General features: G+C 34.4%; 1 protein-coding gene and 1 non-coding gene across 2 annotated transcripts; both read left to right on the top strand.

Annotated features, from left to right (window-relative positions):
* The first annotated feature begins 4,121 nt into the window (after positions 1-4,121).
* LOC141681000 (uncharacterized) lies at positions 4,122-6,100 on the top strand. The gene is made up of 3 exons (XM_074487064.1): positions 4,122-4,280; positions 4,684-5,019; positions 5,675-6,100. The coding sequence occupies exons 1-3, from the start codon at positions 4,223-4,225 to the stop codon at positions 6,010-6,012; spliced, it is 732 nt and encodes a 243-aa protein (XP_074343165.1). The 5' UTR covers positions 4,122-4,222; the 3' UTR covers positions 6,013-6,100.
* A 15,142-nt stretch (positions 6,101-21,242) lies between these two features.
* Positions 21,243-21,349, top strand: LOC141681712 (small nucleolar RNA R71). The gene has a single exon (XR_012559138.1). It is a non-coding gene; the product is annotated as a small nucleolar RNA R71 (small nucleolar RNA).
* Positions 21,350-22,209: the final 860 nt, after the last annotated feature.

Genomic DNA, 22,209 nt, shown 5'->3' with positions numbered 1-22,209 from the left:
GCACATGATTTATTTAAATCTTATTTTTTTTAATTTAAGAAAATAATTGATATTCATTTACTAAAGATTGTGTGAACGTTTGTATATTTCAGTTTTGACTGTATCTTTTCGTATAATTAACGTGTTAGTTATTATTATTGCATAATACTCATCAGCGTAAATTAAGTGTGTAATTAAGGTTGACATATTTTTTATTCCTATATATATAATTCTACACATTTAATGAACTCACGATTGATTTCCAACCAATCACTAACAAAAAATTTTAATTTAACCAATCATAAATCACGCTTACAATTTATTTAATCTTAATTTTTTAATTTAGTATATAACTGATATTTATTTATTAAAAATTATGCGTATTTGTATCTTTCATATTTAACTGTATCTTTTGGTATAATTAATGTGTTAGTTATCACTATTGCATAATACACATCAACGTAAATTGAGGGTGTAATCATCTCACATTATTTAAAATTTAATATTTACACATTTAAATTAAAATTCAAAATTATTTACCTACTACAACTATGTGACCACTCACAAACGATTCATGTAATCTAGCGGTTTTTGACATATTTTAAATTTAGTCGGTCAGAAATAAAGTATGATTTACGTAATTTAAATTTAATTAATCAAAAATAAAAGGCATGATTTATGTATTTTAAATTTAATCAATCATAAATAAAGTGCATGATTCAGGTAATATATATTTAACCATGGTATATAAAGTGCATTATTCATGTAATCTTACTATCTTTAACACATGATTATATATTGCGGTATATTATGTTTTAGCTATAATTATTGCATAAACTAATCAATATAATTTATGAATGTAACTAATGTTCACAACTATGTTTATTCTTATATAAAGAACTCTACACATTTAATCAACTCACATTAAAAAATTATTTTCTAATAAACACTATCATTCATCATCTGCACAATGCAAGGTTCTCGTTTCAGTCGTATTGTTTCTTTGACAACGGATACAACAAGTTGGAGAATCAAAGTACACTTGACCAGGATGTGGCATGGATTCAACAGCACAACAGGTGAGTTCAAAGGCCTGAATCTTATTTTCCTTAACAATGACGTAAGTACTGATTCAACCGCATAATGCACATATTCCATCAGAATATAGTATATTCATGTACCATACTACAGTTAAATTAAATTATGCCCGTCACATACAAAAAACAAACATCCATGCTTATGTTGGTCCGGAATTTTGTAAAAGTCAAGATGCGGAACCTACCAAAGGACATCTTTACTCAGTTTTTAATTTTACAGTTGCGGAATCTAGGCTCAACTATTCTCCAGTTAGTAACAAGATGTATAAGGAATTTTTTTCAATAATATAAAAAAAAGGAGCAAATAACAAAAATGGATGAGATTATTTACTATCACGAGTTTGAATATACCTAATCTTAGTTAAATGGATGTAAGGAATTTTTTTTCTAATTCTTGAAAATTTGTACTTTTAAAATTTTGAAACGGTGCATGTTAATTTATCTATGAATATTTAGGGGTCCGTATCTACAAAATACGAATTAACAACGAAATATGGAACTTCTTCGACTCATTTTGATTTAGCATGCAATCATTCCGATCTATCGAAGATGACACTAGATTATATAAAGTCCACAAATAAAAGAATTAAACCATCAGCTAGTATAATGATCTTTGACGATGATGTTGTTTTTGAACATAAAGGTCACTCTGAAAATTGCATAAGGTTAATAAATGATCAAATAGTGTTCATTAAATATATTTGGTATTTGGCTCTTTGGTATTTGGCTCTGCTAAGTCTACTTTTATCTTTGTTTCAACAATGTTACTAAGAAATATGCCATCTTTGAAATTTTTAATGTCATTTACTGTCTAATATTTGTTTACTTCACTGCCATTCAATGAATTTATTAATTCATTTTTACAATATTAGTTAAAACTAAAAAAAGTGCTTTACATGATTACATAAAAAAAATATTATAAAAAAACATCGAGATCTCGGTGCGAAACACAGTCACATACTAGTTAGTATATGTTTTCAGTATTGATTTTGCAACTCAATCAACAAGCTATTCGTTTTTTTTTCATTTCGAGCATGTATAGTTATTAAATTATTGTGTTTGGATTTTTAGTTATTTTCACTTACAATTTATGTTTCTTTCGAGTTAATTAAAAATTGAACTTGAATTTTTGGATTTTACAATCCAATCAACATGGTTTTCAACTTTTGTTTTACATTAAGCATGTATAATTGCAGTGTTTGGATTAGTTACTTTCAGTTGTAAATAATGTTTCTTCAAAATGCTTTTCAGACTCCGACGGCTAGTTGCCGTATTTAAAATTGGTTATAAAGGTTTCTTCCTAGTGAATAAAATTTATTTTGAAATTTTTGATTTGAAAATTAATCAATGTGTAATGTCCCGTAATTTTTATAATAATAATAATAACAGAATAATGATTAAAATTTGTTAAATAAATTATGATTTTAAAATTTAATTAGACTAATGAGTCTAAAATTTGGATCAGAATTTAAAATAGATAACTTGTAGGTTAAAAAATACGGTTTTTCAAGATTATAGATACACCATATTCGACTTATTCGTTTTTATTGATAAAATTTGTAGTGCTTTATCATGAAAAAAATCAGTAATCTTGTAAAATTCGTAAAAAAGTTACGGTAAGTCATAATTCGTTGATTCTGGACTTTTCAGAAAGCTATTTTTGTTATCTACAACTTTCGTGTTTTAAGTTTTTCAAGAAAATATCGTTTAAAGACTCAAAAAGGCTAAAACAGATCTAGTTAGAATTGGAATCGGGAAGAAGTTCAAGATTTTAAATTTTTCATGTTTGACGACTTATTAAGGATCGATATGTGTTCTAAAGTGAATTATATGTTTGTGTAACTGAGATATGTGACTATCCGTTGCTCTATATTATTGTGTAACGTTTGTTTGATTATATGGTCTTAATTATATAATGTGTAGTTATTCGAGGGGTCTGTATCATTGTGATATGTTATTAATATAATAACAAATTTTCAAAGATCTCCGGTCTTAATCATGTATAAGAATAAAAACCTGATCAGTGGGTTGTGTGATACATTGAACATAGAACTAGTTTGTGCACGTTCCGAAACACATCGATACCTTGTCAAATTTCGGTTTCACTTGACGAGGGACGTAAAATAGTTCCCCATCAAATAAGAATAGGAATCCAGTCACTTGAGAAGTGTGGTATAAAATATAAGATATCGGTCACTATCAAAGTGTGGCATGAAAAAACCCCTGATTTTTTTTTTAAAATTGAGCTGGATCAGGCCACACTTACTCTAAAATATAAGGCTTGTTTTAGACTTGAGGGACGAGTCAGACTTTCTCTAAAATATTATTTTATATCTTGTGCCTTAGCATGTGTGTAGTTTAGAAGTCAAAGGGAATAATATTTTAACTACCATATAGAATAGTTTAGATACTCAAACATATAATTTTTTTTTTACATTACATTATTACTCGTAGGAAGAAGTTGACTAACTATACGAAGTCCAATATGCTCGTGGTTTCTTGATGAAATTTTTATGTTTATGTATGTATAGTCATGGTAATACTTTTGGCGTTTAGCTCTAACGCTAATATGTTTAATTAACTTAAAATTCTAATGACAATTTGAAGTATTGTTATTTGATGTACCAAATTGACAAACCAATAAAATATAACTTAATTCTTAATTTCTTCTAATAGAATGATATACTATTAAAAAAATTATCAAATATATTATATATTTTTAAATTTATATAAAAATTCAAATTTTTTTATCCAGCCTTTTTGAAATTTCAGATTTTATCCAGCTGCGAACAGTCTCTTATCCTGATTTTTTTTAAATCAGGACTTTTATTCAAAATTTTCGAGTTTCGGAATGAGCAGGATATTTCGAGTTTCAGAATGAGCCGGATTTTCTTGAGAAAAAAGAGTTTCGTTTAATTTTCCCGAGTCTGGCTGGGCCGAACCGGGACGAATTTTTTTTTAATCAGATTTTCCGGATTATTATCCCAATCGGATCTGACTTGGTGGATCGGGTTTTTTATCCGAGTCTGAGTCTATGAGATATTAGAATTTGTAAGCGCTTCCACCAAACACGCCCTCTGACTGGGTGAGGGAATCTAATCTATAGTCAGATTCTTGAAAACCTAAAATAGGCAGTGATTAAAGGTATGGACTCCATGGTGTTTTGTACCAGGAGTATCTTCAAGCCCATTCTATCTCATAAAGGTATCAACATTATTTACATTTTCATTTTGATTTGTGTTGTTGCCATGTATATCACTCGGCTGTAGTGTATATGAAGTGTTGTACTTGGCGCAACGAGATCTTGGAATTGAAAAATGTCAAGGCATATAGCGACCTTTCTTGTAGGCTGTGCTTTTACTTGAAACGATTATATACTAGTTGCAAAATTTTGAAATTTGTTTGTGATGCAAATGCACTTATAATTGATGGAATTAATGATTGAAGTTGAGAACAGTAGGAAGAATTCCGTTCCCTAATAAGTTTATTTTCCGATATTATATTTGTTTAAAATTCAACTATCCAGAAAGGAGTTCTCATACAATGTAAATAGGCATGAATTAGGACTGAGTGATCATTTTTTGATGCAGCTTGTTGAATTTGGCAGAGATTGCAAGTGGAACTTTAACTTTGGCATCCCAGAGAGCCTGTCATACAAGTGATCTGAGCTTAAGAAGAGTTAATAGAAATAAGAGTGGACTGGATTCCCTGAGAATTGCTGCCTCAGGAAGATTTCGGAAAAGAGATGATGAGAAGATAATTGAATCATCTGATTCCAACTCTGCAAATCAGGATGGAATTATATCTCTCTTTAGACGAATACAGTCTTCTATCTCCAAGGAAGAGTCGATGACTAGAAAACAAAGTTCCAAGTCCTCTGAAGAAAAATCTTCTGCGGAATCAGTTTTGGATGTTCTAAGTCAATCGAGAAAGCAAATGAAAGGTGAGCACTGGTATACATATCATACTAGATGCAACATGCATTTTTTGTACCACTCATTTTGCTAATGAGTCCGAAGTTGCAATTTTGAGTGTAGTTGATATGATGGTTGCTTTTAGGTATAAAGACAATATATGTTTGAAATGTCTGTTATGCACAAACTCAGTCGATAAATTAACGTATTGGACTTATAGTAGATATTAAAAATTAGTATATAATACAAATATGAGCACTTCTAAATTCATCTAAATATCGATACCTCTAGTGTAGCATGTCAAAAAGTAGTTAAATATAAGATAAATAGAAAACAGAAATCTGACAATTTCTGTTTTGCCTTCAACCAAAGTAACATCATAATTGTATTTCTTCAAATGATAGTTTCATGTGGTTCATGATTGTGAACTAGTTTTATACATATTGTCGTTGCGCGAAAGACTAGTTGATCTTAGTTAGATTGCAGCTTGAATATAATTGTATCTTGGCAAGGATATATATACTTCAGGCTGGGAACTAGTTTTATACATATTATCATTACGCGAAAGACTAATTGATCTGTTTCTTTTTTATTTTTGGTGTTCATATCGCATGTCGGCTAATGTAGTTTTATAATGGAACAGTTGTTGCTAATTAAATTATTCTCGTTTGATGGCTACACTAGCAAATACTTTGAACGAAAGAGGTGAGAAGGTTTTGTCAATTAGACAAGGCCAATGGAAGAATGACGAGAAAACAGAATTCCCTTCTGTACCAGACCTAAAGTCAACTCGACCACCATCTAATTTTGTGAAAAGGTCTCCAATTCCAACTGCACCAAGCTCAAGACCAAACACTGAAGATAACAAAGCGTCACCTGATGCAGTTAGGGAAAAGGCATTAGAGTTGGAGAAAGTTGAGAAAATGAGGCTTCCTGCATTGAAGGAACTGGCAAAATCTAGAGGGCTCAAAGGATACTCCAAGTTGAAGAAGAGTGAGCTTATAGAATTATTAAGGCAGTAATGCGGAGTATTAACGGTATTTGTTTTCAGAGACCGTACTTGGATTGTTTAATTTCATTAATGTTGCACTTGTTTTCCCTCTGCCCTCACGATGCCCTGTATCTTCGGTTTCATTCATGACAAGTAGGGTTGTTCACAAACTAGTTTTATAGGGAAAGTTATTATCCCCAAATGAAAATAGCATTTAATTAAAAAACAATAATTAATGAATGGATACAGTCCTTACTGTTCATAAACAATGCTCCTCATAAATCATTACTCTTCTCCTATTTTCTCTGTTTTTGTGTTATGAAGATTTTTCGTGACCTTAGCACCCTGGTATAATTAATTTGGCGATGCTCGTAATTAAAATTAACCTGCTTATTGCTGAGCCCTATTTTACTTATTTAGCATCGTTAAAGTTGATTGGGAAAAAAAAAATCATATAATCTCAAATGAACCTTTATCATATTACATATATCAAGAGTCAAGCCCGCTCACAAAGCAGTATTCATTTTGCTTAAATGGACCAACTGTTTGGCATATAAGGCAATGGTCATATTCTAGCATTATGCGAAAGTGTGTCCAACGGTATATTGCCGGGTATATTGCCGTTTTCTGTTCACATTTTCTTCTTTTGTTTTAGGTGTGAGATTTATATAATATATCCCAAATTAATAGATTACTTTACAAGATATATCTCATTTTATTTAATAATTATAAATATGTTCAAATGTTAAATTTTAACTTTTATATAATTCATATACATATTATTAATTCATATATAGTAATATTTGTCTACTTAAATTGACTAAAAGATCCTCAACATTATATATATAAGATAATAAATTAGAAATTAATTTTAAGTCTGAAGAAAGGTAAGAGCTAGTTCCTTTTTACATGTTTATACCTCAATTAGAATTTTCAAATTATTAAGATTAATATTTTTAACTTTAAGTCAAGAAAGGTAAGAGCTAGTTCCCTTTTACATGTTTATATCTCAATTAGAGTTTCCAAATTATTAACATTAATATTTTTAACTTTTTAGTGATCATGATTTGGTGGTTGGTATGCTTTATTTAGCACTTTGTTTCTGTAATATTTACTTCCCTCTGTATAAAGGTGCTCGAGGCCTATATTCAACAAGTTGCATCTCAGGCTTTTATTCACAACAAATTTCCTCATTATTTCGTGATCTTTTTTTTGAATAACAAAAAACTGTGCTTACATCTTTTTCCTGCAAATCAGATATTAGTTGTTTGCAAGATACAGTTAGATGCATACATATTTATGCTATTAGACACTGGCTAAAATAGATATATCTTGAAATAACAAAAATCATAATTTGCACCTAAAAATCTTAATTTGGCTATACATGTCCATAGAGTGCATATCATGTCAAGCAGGAGTAGGAATATATTTAACTTGTACTAATTAAATAATTAATTAACTATTCTGGGTAGTCTGTTTCACAAGAAGTGAAGTAGAAATATTTGAATATGATATTTGATAATTTAAATTTAAAGGTTATATTTGTTATACAAAATTGTTAAATAGTAAAGTTAATCATGATTAACTTAAATTATTTAAAAATTTGAAAATAGGACATATTTATAAATAAAATTATAAATATGACATATTTATAAATGAATATTTAAAGTGGAATATATTAATAAAAAACCCTAAGAAAAAATGAAATCGAAACCAAGAGTTTGGGCCCTGGGATTTTAAAAAAAATGTAACATATGAACTTAAAGTTGAAAAGTTTCTTATAATTGATACGAATACCTTAACTTATAAGTTATTTAGATATTTGGATAATGTTAAATATAAATTAGTTATAAGTTTATAAGTTGTTTGGTAAATCATAATTTATAGGTTTATTATTTTTATTTTTTGAAACAAAATCAAATTAAAAATTACAATTTTTTTTAACATTAGCTAATAATTTTAATGCATAATATAATATAAAAAAGGAAAAAGTTAGAACCAATGATAATAACATTGGCATAACCTTAAATTATACTCCCTCTATTTCATTTTAATAATAATTTGACTTTTTTGCACTTAGTAAAAGTTATATTTTTCAAAATTTTCTTTTTCTGAATAAAAATATATAACTTAAACTTTTATTTACAAAAAGAAAATTTTAAAAATAATAATTTTTATTATGCCGTCAATGCATCTTTAGATATGTGCAGAAAAAGTATGTAAAAAACCCTTATATAAAAAATATAAATACAAAATTTATTTCATTGTTCATCATGTATAGTTACAAATTTTAATTTCCAAATTAAAAATAAAGTTGCACAATTTTTTGATTTAAAAAATCATTGAAATTTGATGAAATAGTTTAAAGTGATTTTGTTGTAGAATCACCGTAAAATCATGTATCCAAAATTACAGTAAAACCTCGATAAATTACTACCTTTGGGACCATGAAAAATTATTAATTAATCAAAATATTAATATATCGATAAATTAATAATTTATTAATTTATCGATATATTAATAATTTATTAACTTATCGAGATATATTATTTAAAATTTTATAACATATACAATTCTCAGAATAATAATTTATTTTCATATATTGAATACTTAAAATAGCATTAAGAAATATTTATTAATTTAAGTAAATTGAAATGATTCACTTATTTAGTTAGATTACTTAATATCCTAAGTTATCAAAATGGTTAAAGCCAGGGCCTATCATTTCTTGGTCCTATTTACCACAAAAATAAAAGGGATCTTATTTAACTAAATACACACAAGATGTCTTAAAACAACAATTACATTATGAACATAGTACGCCATAACTCCATATAATGCATCAAGAAAGATTATATCAATTTTAAAAAGAAGTAGGTTACAATTGTGAGACTTATTATAAAAGTCGCATCTAGAAATCTACAATTTTAATGTAATATCCAATTATTAATTTATATATTATATGGGACTTATATGCATTAATAAAAAATATTATCTTATAAATTTAGCAAAGTATTAATTTAGCATAAACGGCCCGCCTCGGGGTTAAAAGAAATTATTAATTTAACGAGGTTATTAATTTATCGAGTATTAATTTATCGAGCTTTTACTATATACGATTTTGAATCAAATTATACGATTTGACTAAAATAAAATTTAAATTATTTTATACTACTACCTATGTTCCCTCATTTCTTTACATTCTTTTTTCACTGATTGGCAGGTGTATATAAAATATAGTTCTATAACTTATTTTTAAAATTTTCTTTATTTTAATAAAAAATTAAATATTGAATTTTTATTTAAAATATTATTTAAAAAAATAATATGTGAAATTATATTGTATAGGAATCTTAAAATATGTATTGAACCATCTGTATCAAATGTAAAGATTTGAGAAGGAGAAGTAGTAATATTTAGCCGGGCTAAATAGTATTACTTATACGAAACAAAATAATACGATAATTTTTGTTTGGTTTGGTCGGTACAATAGGATGACGCTAAAACAAAATAATATGTACTACAATTTAGTCAGACTAAAAAATTATACGATTTGACGAAAATAAAATTAAAATTGAAAAATAATTAACCATTATTTCAAAATTTTGAAAAGTTTAAATATCCAAAAATGATAATATCAAACAATATTAGTTAATCCCACTGTTTCAAAATACAAGTTCCTTTTACTTTTTAGGCGTATTTTAAGGTGTATAAAAGTCATAGTTATGCATATTTTTTTAAAAATTTCTTTTCTTGAATTGAAATATTTATATATATATTTTTATTCAGAAAAATAAAATTAAAAAAATAAATTATGGAGCAATTTTTTTATTAATCTTATAATGCGCGTAAAATGTCCAAGAAAATTATATTTTGACGGAGAAAATGTATTTTAGAAAACAAAGAAATTAGGATATAGAGTCAAGTTGGTGTCCAACTAAAGGATTTTTTTATTAATATGTCCACTTTAAATATTCATTTATAAATATGTCATATTTATAATTTTATTTATAAATATGTCCTACAAATTTTTAAATAATTTAAGGTTAATGTTAGTCCCTTAACAATATGACAAGAATTACAGGGGGGTTGAATGAAATTCTTGAAACTTTTTGTTGAAATAAAAATATTCTGACTCGAATATATATATAAGTGTGAATTGATTAGCACAATGCGGAATAGTTACTTAAATGAATCAAAACACAAGTAATTAAAAATAAGAGTCTTTAAAAACTTTCTGGTGGATTTGAATGATTCCACCAGAGATATATAATATATGTCGAAAGAATTCTGTGCGCAAAAAGCTCACAGCTGCTTACAAATATTGAACAACTAAGAATGCAGAGAAATGCTAAGAATTCTGCTTACAAATATTTCTCTACTTGTATCTCAGATTGTTCCTTAGTTGCTACTTCTTGGTTTATATATCACCAAGATTACAAAGTAATGAGACACGATAATAAAATAAAAACTATCTAGTCTATTACAATGCTACTTCATTACTCTATTCCAGCATCTTTGAATATCTTCATAATAGCATGGAAATGGTAATACTTCTTTGTTCTCGAAAACCCAGTTGAATAGGCTACCACATTCCATTTACATCCACTCGACGCATGTGACTGTGTTGTCACTGTCAACAGATATTTGAATTCTTTATCCGTCGGGTTCATGATCATTCATCGGGTTGTTGATCATACGTCGTATTCATTGTTGTTTATTCGTCGGGTAGCAAACAGGCACTTGACTTCATTTCACTTATGCAGAATTACAAGACATCATCTATGTACAATTAATCAACCTATTCTGCATATCTAACTAAAGTCAACATGACTTAAGTACTACTACAGATTCTAAACAGTGTGTATGCAGAAATGTGCTACAGACTTATTGTTACATAAGCTACTCACTCGATTGATAATAAGTTATCATCCGTCGGGACTATATTGAGTCATCCGTCGGGACTATAAACCTTATCCGTCGAGTGCTACATATTTTAACTAGGTAAAAATCTACCAAGGTGTTTTGTTCATGAAATCATCAAGTACACAACATATACACAACAATCTCCCCCAATTTATGTCTACTGTAATTGTAGCCATAAATTAAGAGATACTTGATGATAACAAAATACCTTAAAAATACAACTTTTAAAAGACAGTAGATAATACTGAAAAATGCTTCAATTAACAAAATGTACAATGTTTTGCTCACAATCATTTTCAAGATGCTCCTCTAGCCTGAGCAGATTTATCTAGTTCCTTGAAGGTCTGGATCTCTTTCCAAGCTTTCTGTTGTTTTCCTCAATCTGATTTTGGAGCTGCCTGTGGAATTCCAGTTCATCAGATTCTGAGAGATTTAGCTTTCCTTGCATTTCCAAAAGAGTTTCATTGCTAGAGATGCTCAATTGGTCTTCTAGTTTGAAAAATCTTCTCACTCCTTTGTCATCCATGAACTCCATCAACCAGTAGGGCCTTAGATGCACTCTTCTCCCTGTGTAAGGAATAATTAGAGTCTTTGGGAGTGCATATTTAGCTCTAACACTCCTTAGTTCTTCAATCTTCTTCAGTACCAGTCTTCTTGCAGTAACATTGAACCCAAAGTTCTTCTTGAAGGATGAATAAACTTTTATCAGTACAGCTTGGCTTTCTTGAAGGATCCTGTGAAGTGGCCACTGAATCTCTTTTCCTCCTTTGTACTTGAACACTAACCTTTCAGGTAGGTTTCTGTATGCATCAATTCCTCTCACTTCATCTAGTTCATCTAGATAGAGGTCTAGATCAGAAAATTCTTTGATGTCACACAAGTACATGTAATCTCCCCTATTGACTTTAGATTGAGCTTTGACTACTGATTTGGATTTAAGAGGTGACATCTTCACCTTCTTGACTGCTCTTGACTTTGTTCTCTTTGGTTTGTTAGGGATTGGCAAGTAGAAGTCAGGAATTGGTATGTTCTCCCATTGTACTGGTTCATCCTTAGGCACAATAGGTTCACCATGGATGTTCCTGTAAGGATCCACCACCTTGATATCTTCAAATACCACAGAGGGTTTTGATGTTTGAGTTGTAGTTGGAGTGGATTCCTTGGGAAACTGATTCTCCAATTCCTTATCAACAATGTCCAGTTTCCTTTTAGTTCTTTTAGCCAATTCCTTGATTCCTGGAGATTTCTTCTGTTGTTCAACTTGCTTCTTTGATTCAATAATTTCAGATGGCTGAACATAAATTTATTGTGATGAATTTACAGCATGTAGCTTGGCTAACATAGCAATTTGCTCTTTTTTTTATTTAGCCTTTTTAGCATCTAGAGCAGCATGCTTCTTTTCCTGCTTCAATCTAGCCTTTTCTTCTCTCTTTGCTTGAGCAAATTGAGGATGTCCAGCCACCACACAAATTTCTTTCCCATTCCTGAAAATTTTAGCAATTCTCCTTTTTGAAGCTGAATCAGCTGGATCTTTGTTGAAAGCAATTGATTTTGACAGAAGCTTCTTTTCATCAGGCTTAGGTGTCTCATACACAGTATCCAAAGGGTTCTTCAATGATGATTTTGAGTAGTTCACCCTTGGTTTCAGAACTATTTCAGCCTTTGGAGATTTGATGCAGGATAGCTGTCTCCTTTCCAGATAGTTCATGCTCATCTCATTCACAGAAATCTTCCTGACTTGAGAGTGATGGATGGCTGACTTGACTGGCTCCTTGACTAGTTCAAACTTCTTTTGTATATGCTCATCAATTTTCTCCCAGTTGACTAAGCTCAACTTATCCTTATCAGCTGCTCTTATGTTGGCTGCTACTGCTGTTAGGGCGAAATCACGTGCTAATAATACACGCAAGTATACGCGTTCGCAAGTAATATAGAATACTTTCTAGTTCGTTCCCACAGAGACTCAGACTAATCATTGTTCAATTAAACTCACTCACAAATATATGATTACTTCTCAATGTTAAGACAATAACGCTTAGAATTGATTAACTAATTATTAACTACAATTAACTACTACAATTGAGCACTTAATTAACACTTAGAATTAACAATATTAAAACACTCATGAGATCACAACTTTATTACTACTTCCTTCAATAGTCATTGTTATTACCCTTAGCATGCAACAGTGATGATATTAATCGAATAACACGAAACTGATAAAAGCCAACTTTCATTGTACTAATACCATTCTACTAAACATCCACAATTAAGATAGAAGTTGAATAGGCATCAATTATGTTGAGTCCTTATATGTCTACAGAAATTGACAACATAATGATTTAAGAATAAGTCATTCCTTTTGATTACACAGGGCGAATAAAACGGTTAGAGTTACCCACTAATCATGCAACATCATACATGAACCTATGCTAGCATGGCAAGTTCTAAATCTCAAGATCCACCGTCGCTTCACAAGAGATTAACACCCTATCTTATATGTTCGCGACGCACATAAGACGAATAAGCACAACCAATACTAGATATCATACAATCATCACACACTAAGGTATTAAACAACTTAACTAAAGAATTCCATAATAAATCCATTACGACCCCATGATCACGATTAGCCCATGATAGCACTTATCGTCATCATGGGTTCATATGAAAACATGATAAATAAACACAGGAGAATAATAACTAAACTAATTATATTAAACCAGAGTACGTCACAAGAGCAAATAGGTTCAAAGTAAGAAAACTAGCATCCAACATTACAACGAAATAAAGAATCACAAGAAAATATGCTTCCTCTTCGTGGCGGTGTGCTAAAACGGTCTTCTTCCTTATCTCCTTCGCTCTTCGATTAATACAACGATCCAACCTTTGTGAAACGTCTCTGAAATCTACTTATATAGGAGTCCCATAAAACTCAGATTACTCAGAAGTTGGAAGCTAAACAGAAATAGGAGTCTAAAATAATTATTCTGAAATTACGACCCTACGTGGCCGCTCAGCATAGCTGAGCGGGCGCTCAGCTTCCTGCGCGGCTGCTCAGCATAGCTGAGCGGGCGCTCAGACCCTTTCTGGAAAATTGATCTGTTTTGCTCCGTTTCTTCGCTGCAATCTGCTCCTCTCTTCCCACTTACAATGCTAAACACATGCCAAGGCTTATTATTGATGAATTCTCCCCCGCAATGCAATTAATACCCTGAAATGCACAAACACTAGAAAAACGCATCAAATATACAAAATACTTGATTTCAAGACACCAATTTAAGCTATTATAAGACGCTCTAAGTGGTATAAAATGCCACTTATCACACCCCCAAACTTAAATCGATGCTTGTCCTCAAGCGTCACAGACTAAAAAACAAAATAAAAACATGCATGAATGCAATCTACATGGGATGCAGCGATCCCCCTTACTACGACCAAACCAACCAACTTACGACATCTCAACAAATGCAATTAGGCAAATAAAGATCAATCAAATCCTACAAACTAACATACAGCCAGAAACGTGGTGTGTGCAGATGCTTAACAGATATGCTTCGGAACTAGATCAATTATCATGACTCAACTATCATCAAGGCAATCACATGATTATACAAAGAATAAAAATTCTAGGCACAAAGTGACTTATAACACTTCAAGAATCCTGGAGCTTATTACGGAATCATGCTTTTTATTTATAACAAACAAATACTTATTTGACCGTGCAATGAGTGAGGTCCACAAAAGACTTAGACAATGGCATCCATGTAGCGAGCGTTAGGTTAGCGGATCCCAGACTATAAAAGCCTTAGGTCACTAGGCACAAAGTCCCCTAAGAACTTAATAACTCGAATACCAAAGAGCCCACTCGTGATCAATTATGCATTAACTCTTTATTTTTTTCTTCTTTTTTTTCTTTTCTTTTTTTTCAAAATTTCTGAGCAAGTGCGTTTCGCTCCATCTTGCTCAACCCTAGACTAATCGCATAAACATACGAGTCGACTACTAGCCATTTGACGCCTAGCCACAATTAGCAACGATTTCCATTTTTTACTCCATTTTATTTCTTTTCATGCCTTTTATCACTAAGGACCTATTATAAAATTCTAAGCATAATAAATAGATTAACCTCGAAAACCATCAAACCATAACAACAATCTAGTCCTTAAGCATTCTCTAAGACTTAGTGAAAATTCTAGCATGCATATCAACCTACACGACTCAACATTACTTGAACGCTATCACTACACTCGCATCAACATCACAAATCAATTGGTAAATCAGCGCAAAAGGGATCATGGCAAATGCATGAGCTACATGACATGATAAACAATTAAAGCTATAAAAAAAACTATATGGCAAAAATTATGCAATTATATGAACTAAACTATCATGAATATGCAACTATATGACACACACACAAAATATTCCTTAACTACCACCCCCAAACTTAAAATCTTCACTGTCCCCAGTGAAGGTAGTAGAAAGGAACACAGGGTATACCTACTCGGAGAGATCATCATCATCATCATCACCCTCAGAGGGTGGTGTATCAGGAGGCGGACATGCAGAGTCCTCACCAAAAATTGGCCACTGGATGTCAGCTCCAAGGCCTCGAAAAGCAGTCCCTAGTGCAAGGGTGAGCTCCTGAGCAAACCTGCTATGCGTCTCGTACATAGCATCCATCCTCCGTGACAGCCTCCTATACTGGGCATCAGCCATCCCAGCTCCCTCCTGAGCTCTAGAAGAACCAGCCTCATCACGCCTTGGCCTCGCCATGGTAGCACCTCGTGCTGGACGCCCTCCTGGAAGACGATAACCCAGCCCATGCTCCTCGGGCTCATCACCGGTCCACTCCTGCATCGCATGTAGAGTCCCGGAGTCAATAGGAGCGGCCGACAACTGCAACTGCTCATGAGACGGCCACTGAACTCCCACCGCTCGACAAAGCTTAGTAACCTTAGATGCATAAGGGATGTTCATGTGCTTAGCTCCCCTCAAAAACTTCAGAATTCCTTGGTAGATGAACTCACCAAGGTCCACATAGTACTCCTCATTCAAAATTCCCCACAACAACTATGCTCTCTCAACTGTGACCTCATGTGCATGCGAAGTAGGCAAAATATTAGCACAAATAAAAGCATTTCATGCACGGGCATACCTATTCATGGATATCGCCGGAAAGTGACGATACTCATTAGTTCCAGTCTTGAAGGTCCAAACTGTGCCCGGCCTACAGAGAGTAGCACAAATCAAATCCAAGTCAAAATCCTCAGCAGTCTTCTCATTCCAGTTCTCCTCCGTGGGCTTCCTCTGTCTCTGCCCAATCACACGGCGAATCGCCGCAGGGTGATAATCCACCGTCATCCCCATTTTTTCCATGCTCCATTTTTTTGATTTTTTTATGGTTTTGGATAGGTTATTAACTTCTAAGGGTTCCTGTAACAATAAATCATGGGTTGCCTCCCACGAAGCGCTTCTTTTTCGTCATTAGCTTGACGTTTTTGTACCTTCCTCAAGTTGACAATAAAACGGCACTAACCACTTCCCGGTTTGCCGTGTCCCCATAGTAGTGCTTCAAACGATGACCATTAACCTTGAATGCTTGGTCCGGATCATTCTCAAAAACCTCCACCGCTCCATGTGGAAACACAGTTTTGACAATAAAAGGTCCAGACCACCTTGATTTCAACTTCCCAGGAAAAAGTCAGAGACGAGAGTTGAATAAGAGAACTTGTTGCCCCGGCATGGATAACTTAGGATGTAGCTTCCTCTCGTGCTACCTTTTCACTTTTTCCTTGTACATTTTGTTGTTCTCATACGCTTGGAGTCGAAATTCATCAAGTTCATTAAGCTGAAGCATTCGCTTCTTTCCAGCTGCATCTAGATCCAGGTTCAACTTCTTCAACGCCCAATAGGCCTTATGCTCAAGCTTCGCAGGTAAATGACATCCCTTACCATACACCAGCTGAAACGGGGACATACCAAGTGGAGTTTTGTATGCTGTCCTATAAGCCCAAACAACTTCATCGAGCTTTAAAGACCAATCTTTCCTTGATGGACAAACAACCTTCTCTAAAATGCGCTTGATCTCTCTGTTAGACACTTCCGCTTGACCATTTGTTTGCGGATGATAGGCAGTAGCAACTCGATGATTCACATTGTAGCACTGCATCATAGAAGTGAACTTACGGTTGCAGAAATGCGACCCTTCATCACTTATGATTACTCGTGGCGTTCCAAACCTTGTGAAAATCTGCTTATGAAGAAAATTCAAGACTGCCCTTGCATCATTTATCGATAGAGCCTTGACTTCTACCCATTTTGAGACATAATCGACTGCCAGCAAGATGTACTGATTGTTGCAGGACGAAACCTCGGTTTAAGGATTAGTAAATTATAAATAAATTTGAAAAAAGAATAAAGACAAGATACAAAACTTGAGCCTTTGTTAGTATAGTGTTAGGCCCCATGAAATCGATTCCCCATACATCAAAGACCTCGACTTCAAGTATCACATTTAACGGCATCTCATCCTTTCTCGTAAGATTTCCCATTCTTTGGCAACGATCACAGCTTAAAACAAACTAATGAGCATCCTTAAACAAAGTAGGCCAGAAAAAACCTGCTTGCAGAATAGGAGCTGCCGTCTTTTCACCACCATAGTGTCCACCATAAACTGTGAAGTGACAGTCTCGTAATATCCCCTCCGTCTCACAGAATGGGATACATCTCCTGATGATCTGGTCAGCTCCCTGTCTAAACAAATACGGTTCATCCCACATATACCACTTCACCTCATACAGAAACTTCTTCTTTTGAGTTGCGGTCAGATTAGGAGGCATTATATTGCTGACAAGATATTTCACAATATCTGCGAACCATGGCTCTTCCTCCTGAACTGCGAACAACTGCTCATCCGGAAAAGATTCGTTGATCAATGTCTTATCATGTGAAGTAGACTTGGGATTCTCCAATCTAGATAGATGGTCAGCTACTTGATTCTTAGTACCTTTTCGATCCTTGATCTCTAACTCAAATTCCTGTAGCAAGAGCACCCAACGAATGAGTCTCGGCATCGAATCCTTCTTGGAAACCAAATAGCGAACGGCCGCATGATCAGTGAATACTGTCATTTTTGTCCCAAGCAGATAAGATCAAAATTTTTCAAAACCGAAGACTATAGCCAAGAGCTCCTTCTCAGTAGTGGTGTAGTTCATTTAGGCCCCATTTGAGGTCTTGCTAGCATAGTAGAACACATGAAAGAGATTATTCTTGCGCTGCCCAAGAACTGCGCCCACCGCATAATCACTCGCATCGCACATCATCTCAAAAGGCTCCGTCCAACCAGGCGTTGTAATAACTGGTACAGTGATCAAACTCTTCTTAAGAGTCTCGAATGCCGTCAAACATTCATCATCAAATTTGAAAGACACATCCTTCTCAAGCAAGTTGCACAGCGGCTTATATATCTTCGAAAAGTCCTTGATGAAACTCTGATAAAAACCCGCATGACCAAGAAAACTACGGATTCCTTTCACAGAAATAGGTGGTGGAAGATTTTCAATGACTCCCACCTTGGCTTTGTCCACCTCAAGACCCTTGCTAGAGACTTTATGCCCAAGAATAATGTCTTCACGCACCATAAAATGACATTTTTCCCAATTGAGCACCAAATTAGTTTCCACACACCTTTTTAGCACTGCACGAAGATTATTCAAACATTCAGCATACGAGTGTCCAAAGACGGAGAAGTCATCCATGAACACCTCGACATTATTTCCAATCATGTCAGAGAATATAGCCATCATACATCTCTGAAAAGTGGTCGGTGTGCCACATAACCCAAACAAAACTCTGCGAAAAGCAAATGTGCCAAATGGACAAGTGAAGGTAGTTTTTTCTTGATCCTCTGGTGCAATACAAATCTGATTATACCCTGAGTAGCCATCCAGAAGACAATAATACTCATGACCAGCCAACTTGTCAAGCATCTGATCAATAAACGGAAGAGGAAAGTGATCCTTCCTCGTGGCCTCGTTCAACTTTCTGTAATCCATGCATACTCTCCATCCTGTGACTGTTTGAGTGGGGATGAGCTCATTCTTCTCATTTTCTACCACAGTGATACCTCCTTTCTTAGGTACACATTGCACAGGGCTCACCCAAGAACTGTCAGAAATAGGATAAATGATTCCTGCATCCAGCCACTTTAGAATTTCTTTCTTCACCACCTCTTTCATGATAGGATTAAGTCTGCGTTGTTGCTCAACAGTCGGCTTACTACCCTCCTCTAGCAGAATCTTATGCATGCAATATGAAGGGCTGATCTCTTTGATGTCTGCTATGGTCCATCAAATAGCCGATTTGAATTCTCTCAAGATCCTTAAAAGCGTGTCCTCCTCACTACCTGAAAGGTCAGATGCAATAATAACAGGTAAAGTAGATGCATCACCTAAAAAAACATACCTCAAGTGTTCAGGCAATGGCTTAAGCTCCAAGGTGGGTGCTTCCTCAATTGATGGTTTGAGCTTTCCTTCAGCATTTTTGAGGTCAGAAGTACCAAAAGATTCAAACGGCATGTCTAGCTTTCGCTTCCAGGGAGAAGCATTAAGATATTGTAATTGCTCATTGCCATCCTCATCATCACTATCAAAATCCCCCACTAAGGTCTTCTCTAATGCATCAGACATTAGCATATGATCGAGTTTTGAAGTAACCGCAAAATCAATCACATCCACTTTTAAGCACTCTTCATCTTCTGTAGGCAATTTCATTGCTTTGAATACATTGAATGTCACATCCTGATCCTGCACCCGCATAGTAAGTTCACCTTTCTGCACATCTATCAAGGTACGACCGGTAGCCAAGAAAGGTCTTCCCAAGATTATGGGAATCTTCTTATCTTGCTCGAAATCCAGAATAACAAAGTCGGCAGGAAAGAAGAGCTTATCCACCTTGACTAGCACATCCTCCACTATGCTTCTTAGGTAAGTAATAGAACGATCAGCCAATTGTAGAGACATGTAGGTGGGCTTTGGATCAGGCAAATCCAACTTTTTAAAGATCGACAACGGCATCAGATTGATGCTTGCTCCCAAATCACAAAGGCACTTGTCAAAAGACAACTTGCCAATGGTGCAAGGAATGGTGAAGCTACCTGGATCTTTAAGCTTTGGAGGTAACTTTTGCTGCAGCATATCACTGCATTCTTCCGTTAGAGCAACGGTCTCAAGGTTATCCAGGTTCACCTTCCTTGAAAGAATACTCTTCATAAACCTCGCATAACTAGGCATTTGCTTCAGAGCCTCAGCGAAAGGTATATTGATGTGAAGTTTCTTGAACACCTCCAGAAACTTACTGAACTGCTTATCCAGCTTTTGTTGTTGTAATCTCTTAGGGAAAGGTGGTGGAGGATAGAGCTGTTTCTCCCCTGTATTACCCTCAGGCAGAGTGTGTTCAACAGTAGTCTTCCTGGGTTCCACCGCTTTCTCCTTTTGCTTAGCTTCTTCATCTCCAACTTCAGCTTCTCCTTCTTTTGCTTTTTCAGCATCAACAACCTTTCCAGACCTTAAGGTAATAGCCTTGACTTGCTCTTTAGCTTCCTTCCTGCCTGGCACTTCAGTGTCACTGGGAAGTGTGCCAGGTTGACGATTTAGCACTGCATTGGCTATTTGACCAATTTAATTTTCCAAGGTCTTGATCGACAATACCTGACTCTTGCACAACAGCTTAAGTTCCTCAAAATCAGCACTAGTGGGTGCAGCTGCACCTCCCTGTTGAGAATATGATTGCCTTTGAGCATATTGCTGCGGTTGCTGGAATCCAGGTGGATTGAACTGCTTACTCACACCTTGCTGATATAGTTGCTGAATAGCATTCTGATTATTACCCCAGCTGAAATTTGGATGATTTTTATTGTTAGGATGATAAGTAGCTGGCACAGGCTACTGTTGTCGCTGATAATTGTTCACATACTCAACAGATTAGTTAACAAGAGAACACTGATCCGTAGCATGAGAACCTGCACAAAGCTCACAGACCATAGCTATCTGATTGACTCCATAGGTGGCTAAAAAATCGACCTTCATAGACAGCGCTTGGAGCTGCGCTGCAATACCGGTGGCTGCATCAACTTCGAGAATACCTGCTACCTTCCCAGGTATCATCCTTTGAGTTGGGTTTTGATGTTCATTTGCAGCCATAGTCTCAATAAGATTATAAGCCTCAGTATAGCTTTTGGCCCACAAGGCTCCTCCAGCAGCTGCATCGAGCATTAACCGAGATTGGGCCCCCAAACCATTATAGAAACCAGTGATCACCATCCAATCGGGCATTCCATGATGTGGACACTTTCTCAATATTTCCTTATAGCGCTCCCAAGCTTTGCACATAGATTCTGTAGGTTGCTGCGCAAACTGAGTAAGAGCACTCCTCATAGCAACAGTCTTTGCCATTGGATAAAACTTTACTAGAAACTTTTGCGCAAGATCTTGCCAAGTAGTGATGGACCCAGCTGGTTCAGAATGTAACCAGTCCTTAGCTTTATCCCTCAGAGAGAATGGGAAAAGCCTCAGCTTGATAGCCTCATCAGTCACACCATTGTATTTGAAAGTACTGCAAATCTCGACAAAATTCCTTATGTGCATGTTGGGGTCTTCCGTCGCAGCACCTCCAAAAGAAACAGAATTCTGCACCATCTGAATAGTGCCCGGCTTAATTTCAAAGGTGTTAGCTTGGATAGCCGGATGAAGAATGCTTGACTGAATGTCATCAATTTTAGGCCGAGAAAAGTCCATAAGAGCTGGAATCGCCGGAACAATACGATCACTCATGATTACTGGCTCTTTCTGCTCACTTCCTGAATCCAAATCTTCAAAATCTATCTTCTCCGGAATATCAAGAACTTCGTCTGTCTCCTCAGCTGTATCTAAAGTCCTCTTGCGAGTACGAGAACGAGTTTGCATAAACGCTCGCTAAAGTACCCGCAACACAACCGGAAACAATAAGTAACACGTCTTAATCATTGAGTCCTAATGACCAATGATGGTAAGTACATAAACTAAAAAAATACGCCGAGTCCTCGATAGCGGCACAAAAAACTTGTTAGGGCGAAATCACGCGCTAATAATACACGCAAGTATACGCGTTCACAAGTAATATAGAATATTTTCTAGTTCGTTCCCACAGAGACTCAGACTAATCATTGTTCAATTAAACTCACTCACCAATGTATGATTACTTCTCAATGTTAAGATAATAACGCTTAGAATTGATTAACTAATGATTAACTACAATTAAC

Source organism: Apium graveolens, chromosome 8, assembly GCF_009905375.1.
Source record: "Apium graveolens cultivar Ventura chromosome 8, ASM990537v1, whole genome shotgun sequence".
Classification (NCBI taxonomy): domain Eukaryota; kingdom Viridiplantae; phylum Streptophyta; class Magnoliopsida; order Apiales; family Apiaceae; genus Apium; species Apium graveolens.
The sequence above is the reverse complement of the archived record's forward strand: the minus strand, read 5'-3'. Positions and strand labels throughout refer to the sequence as shown.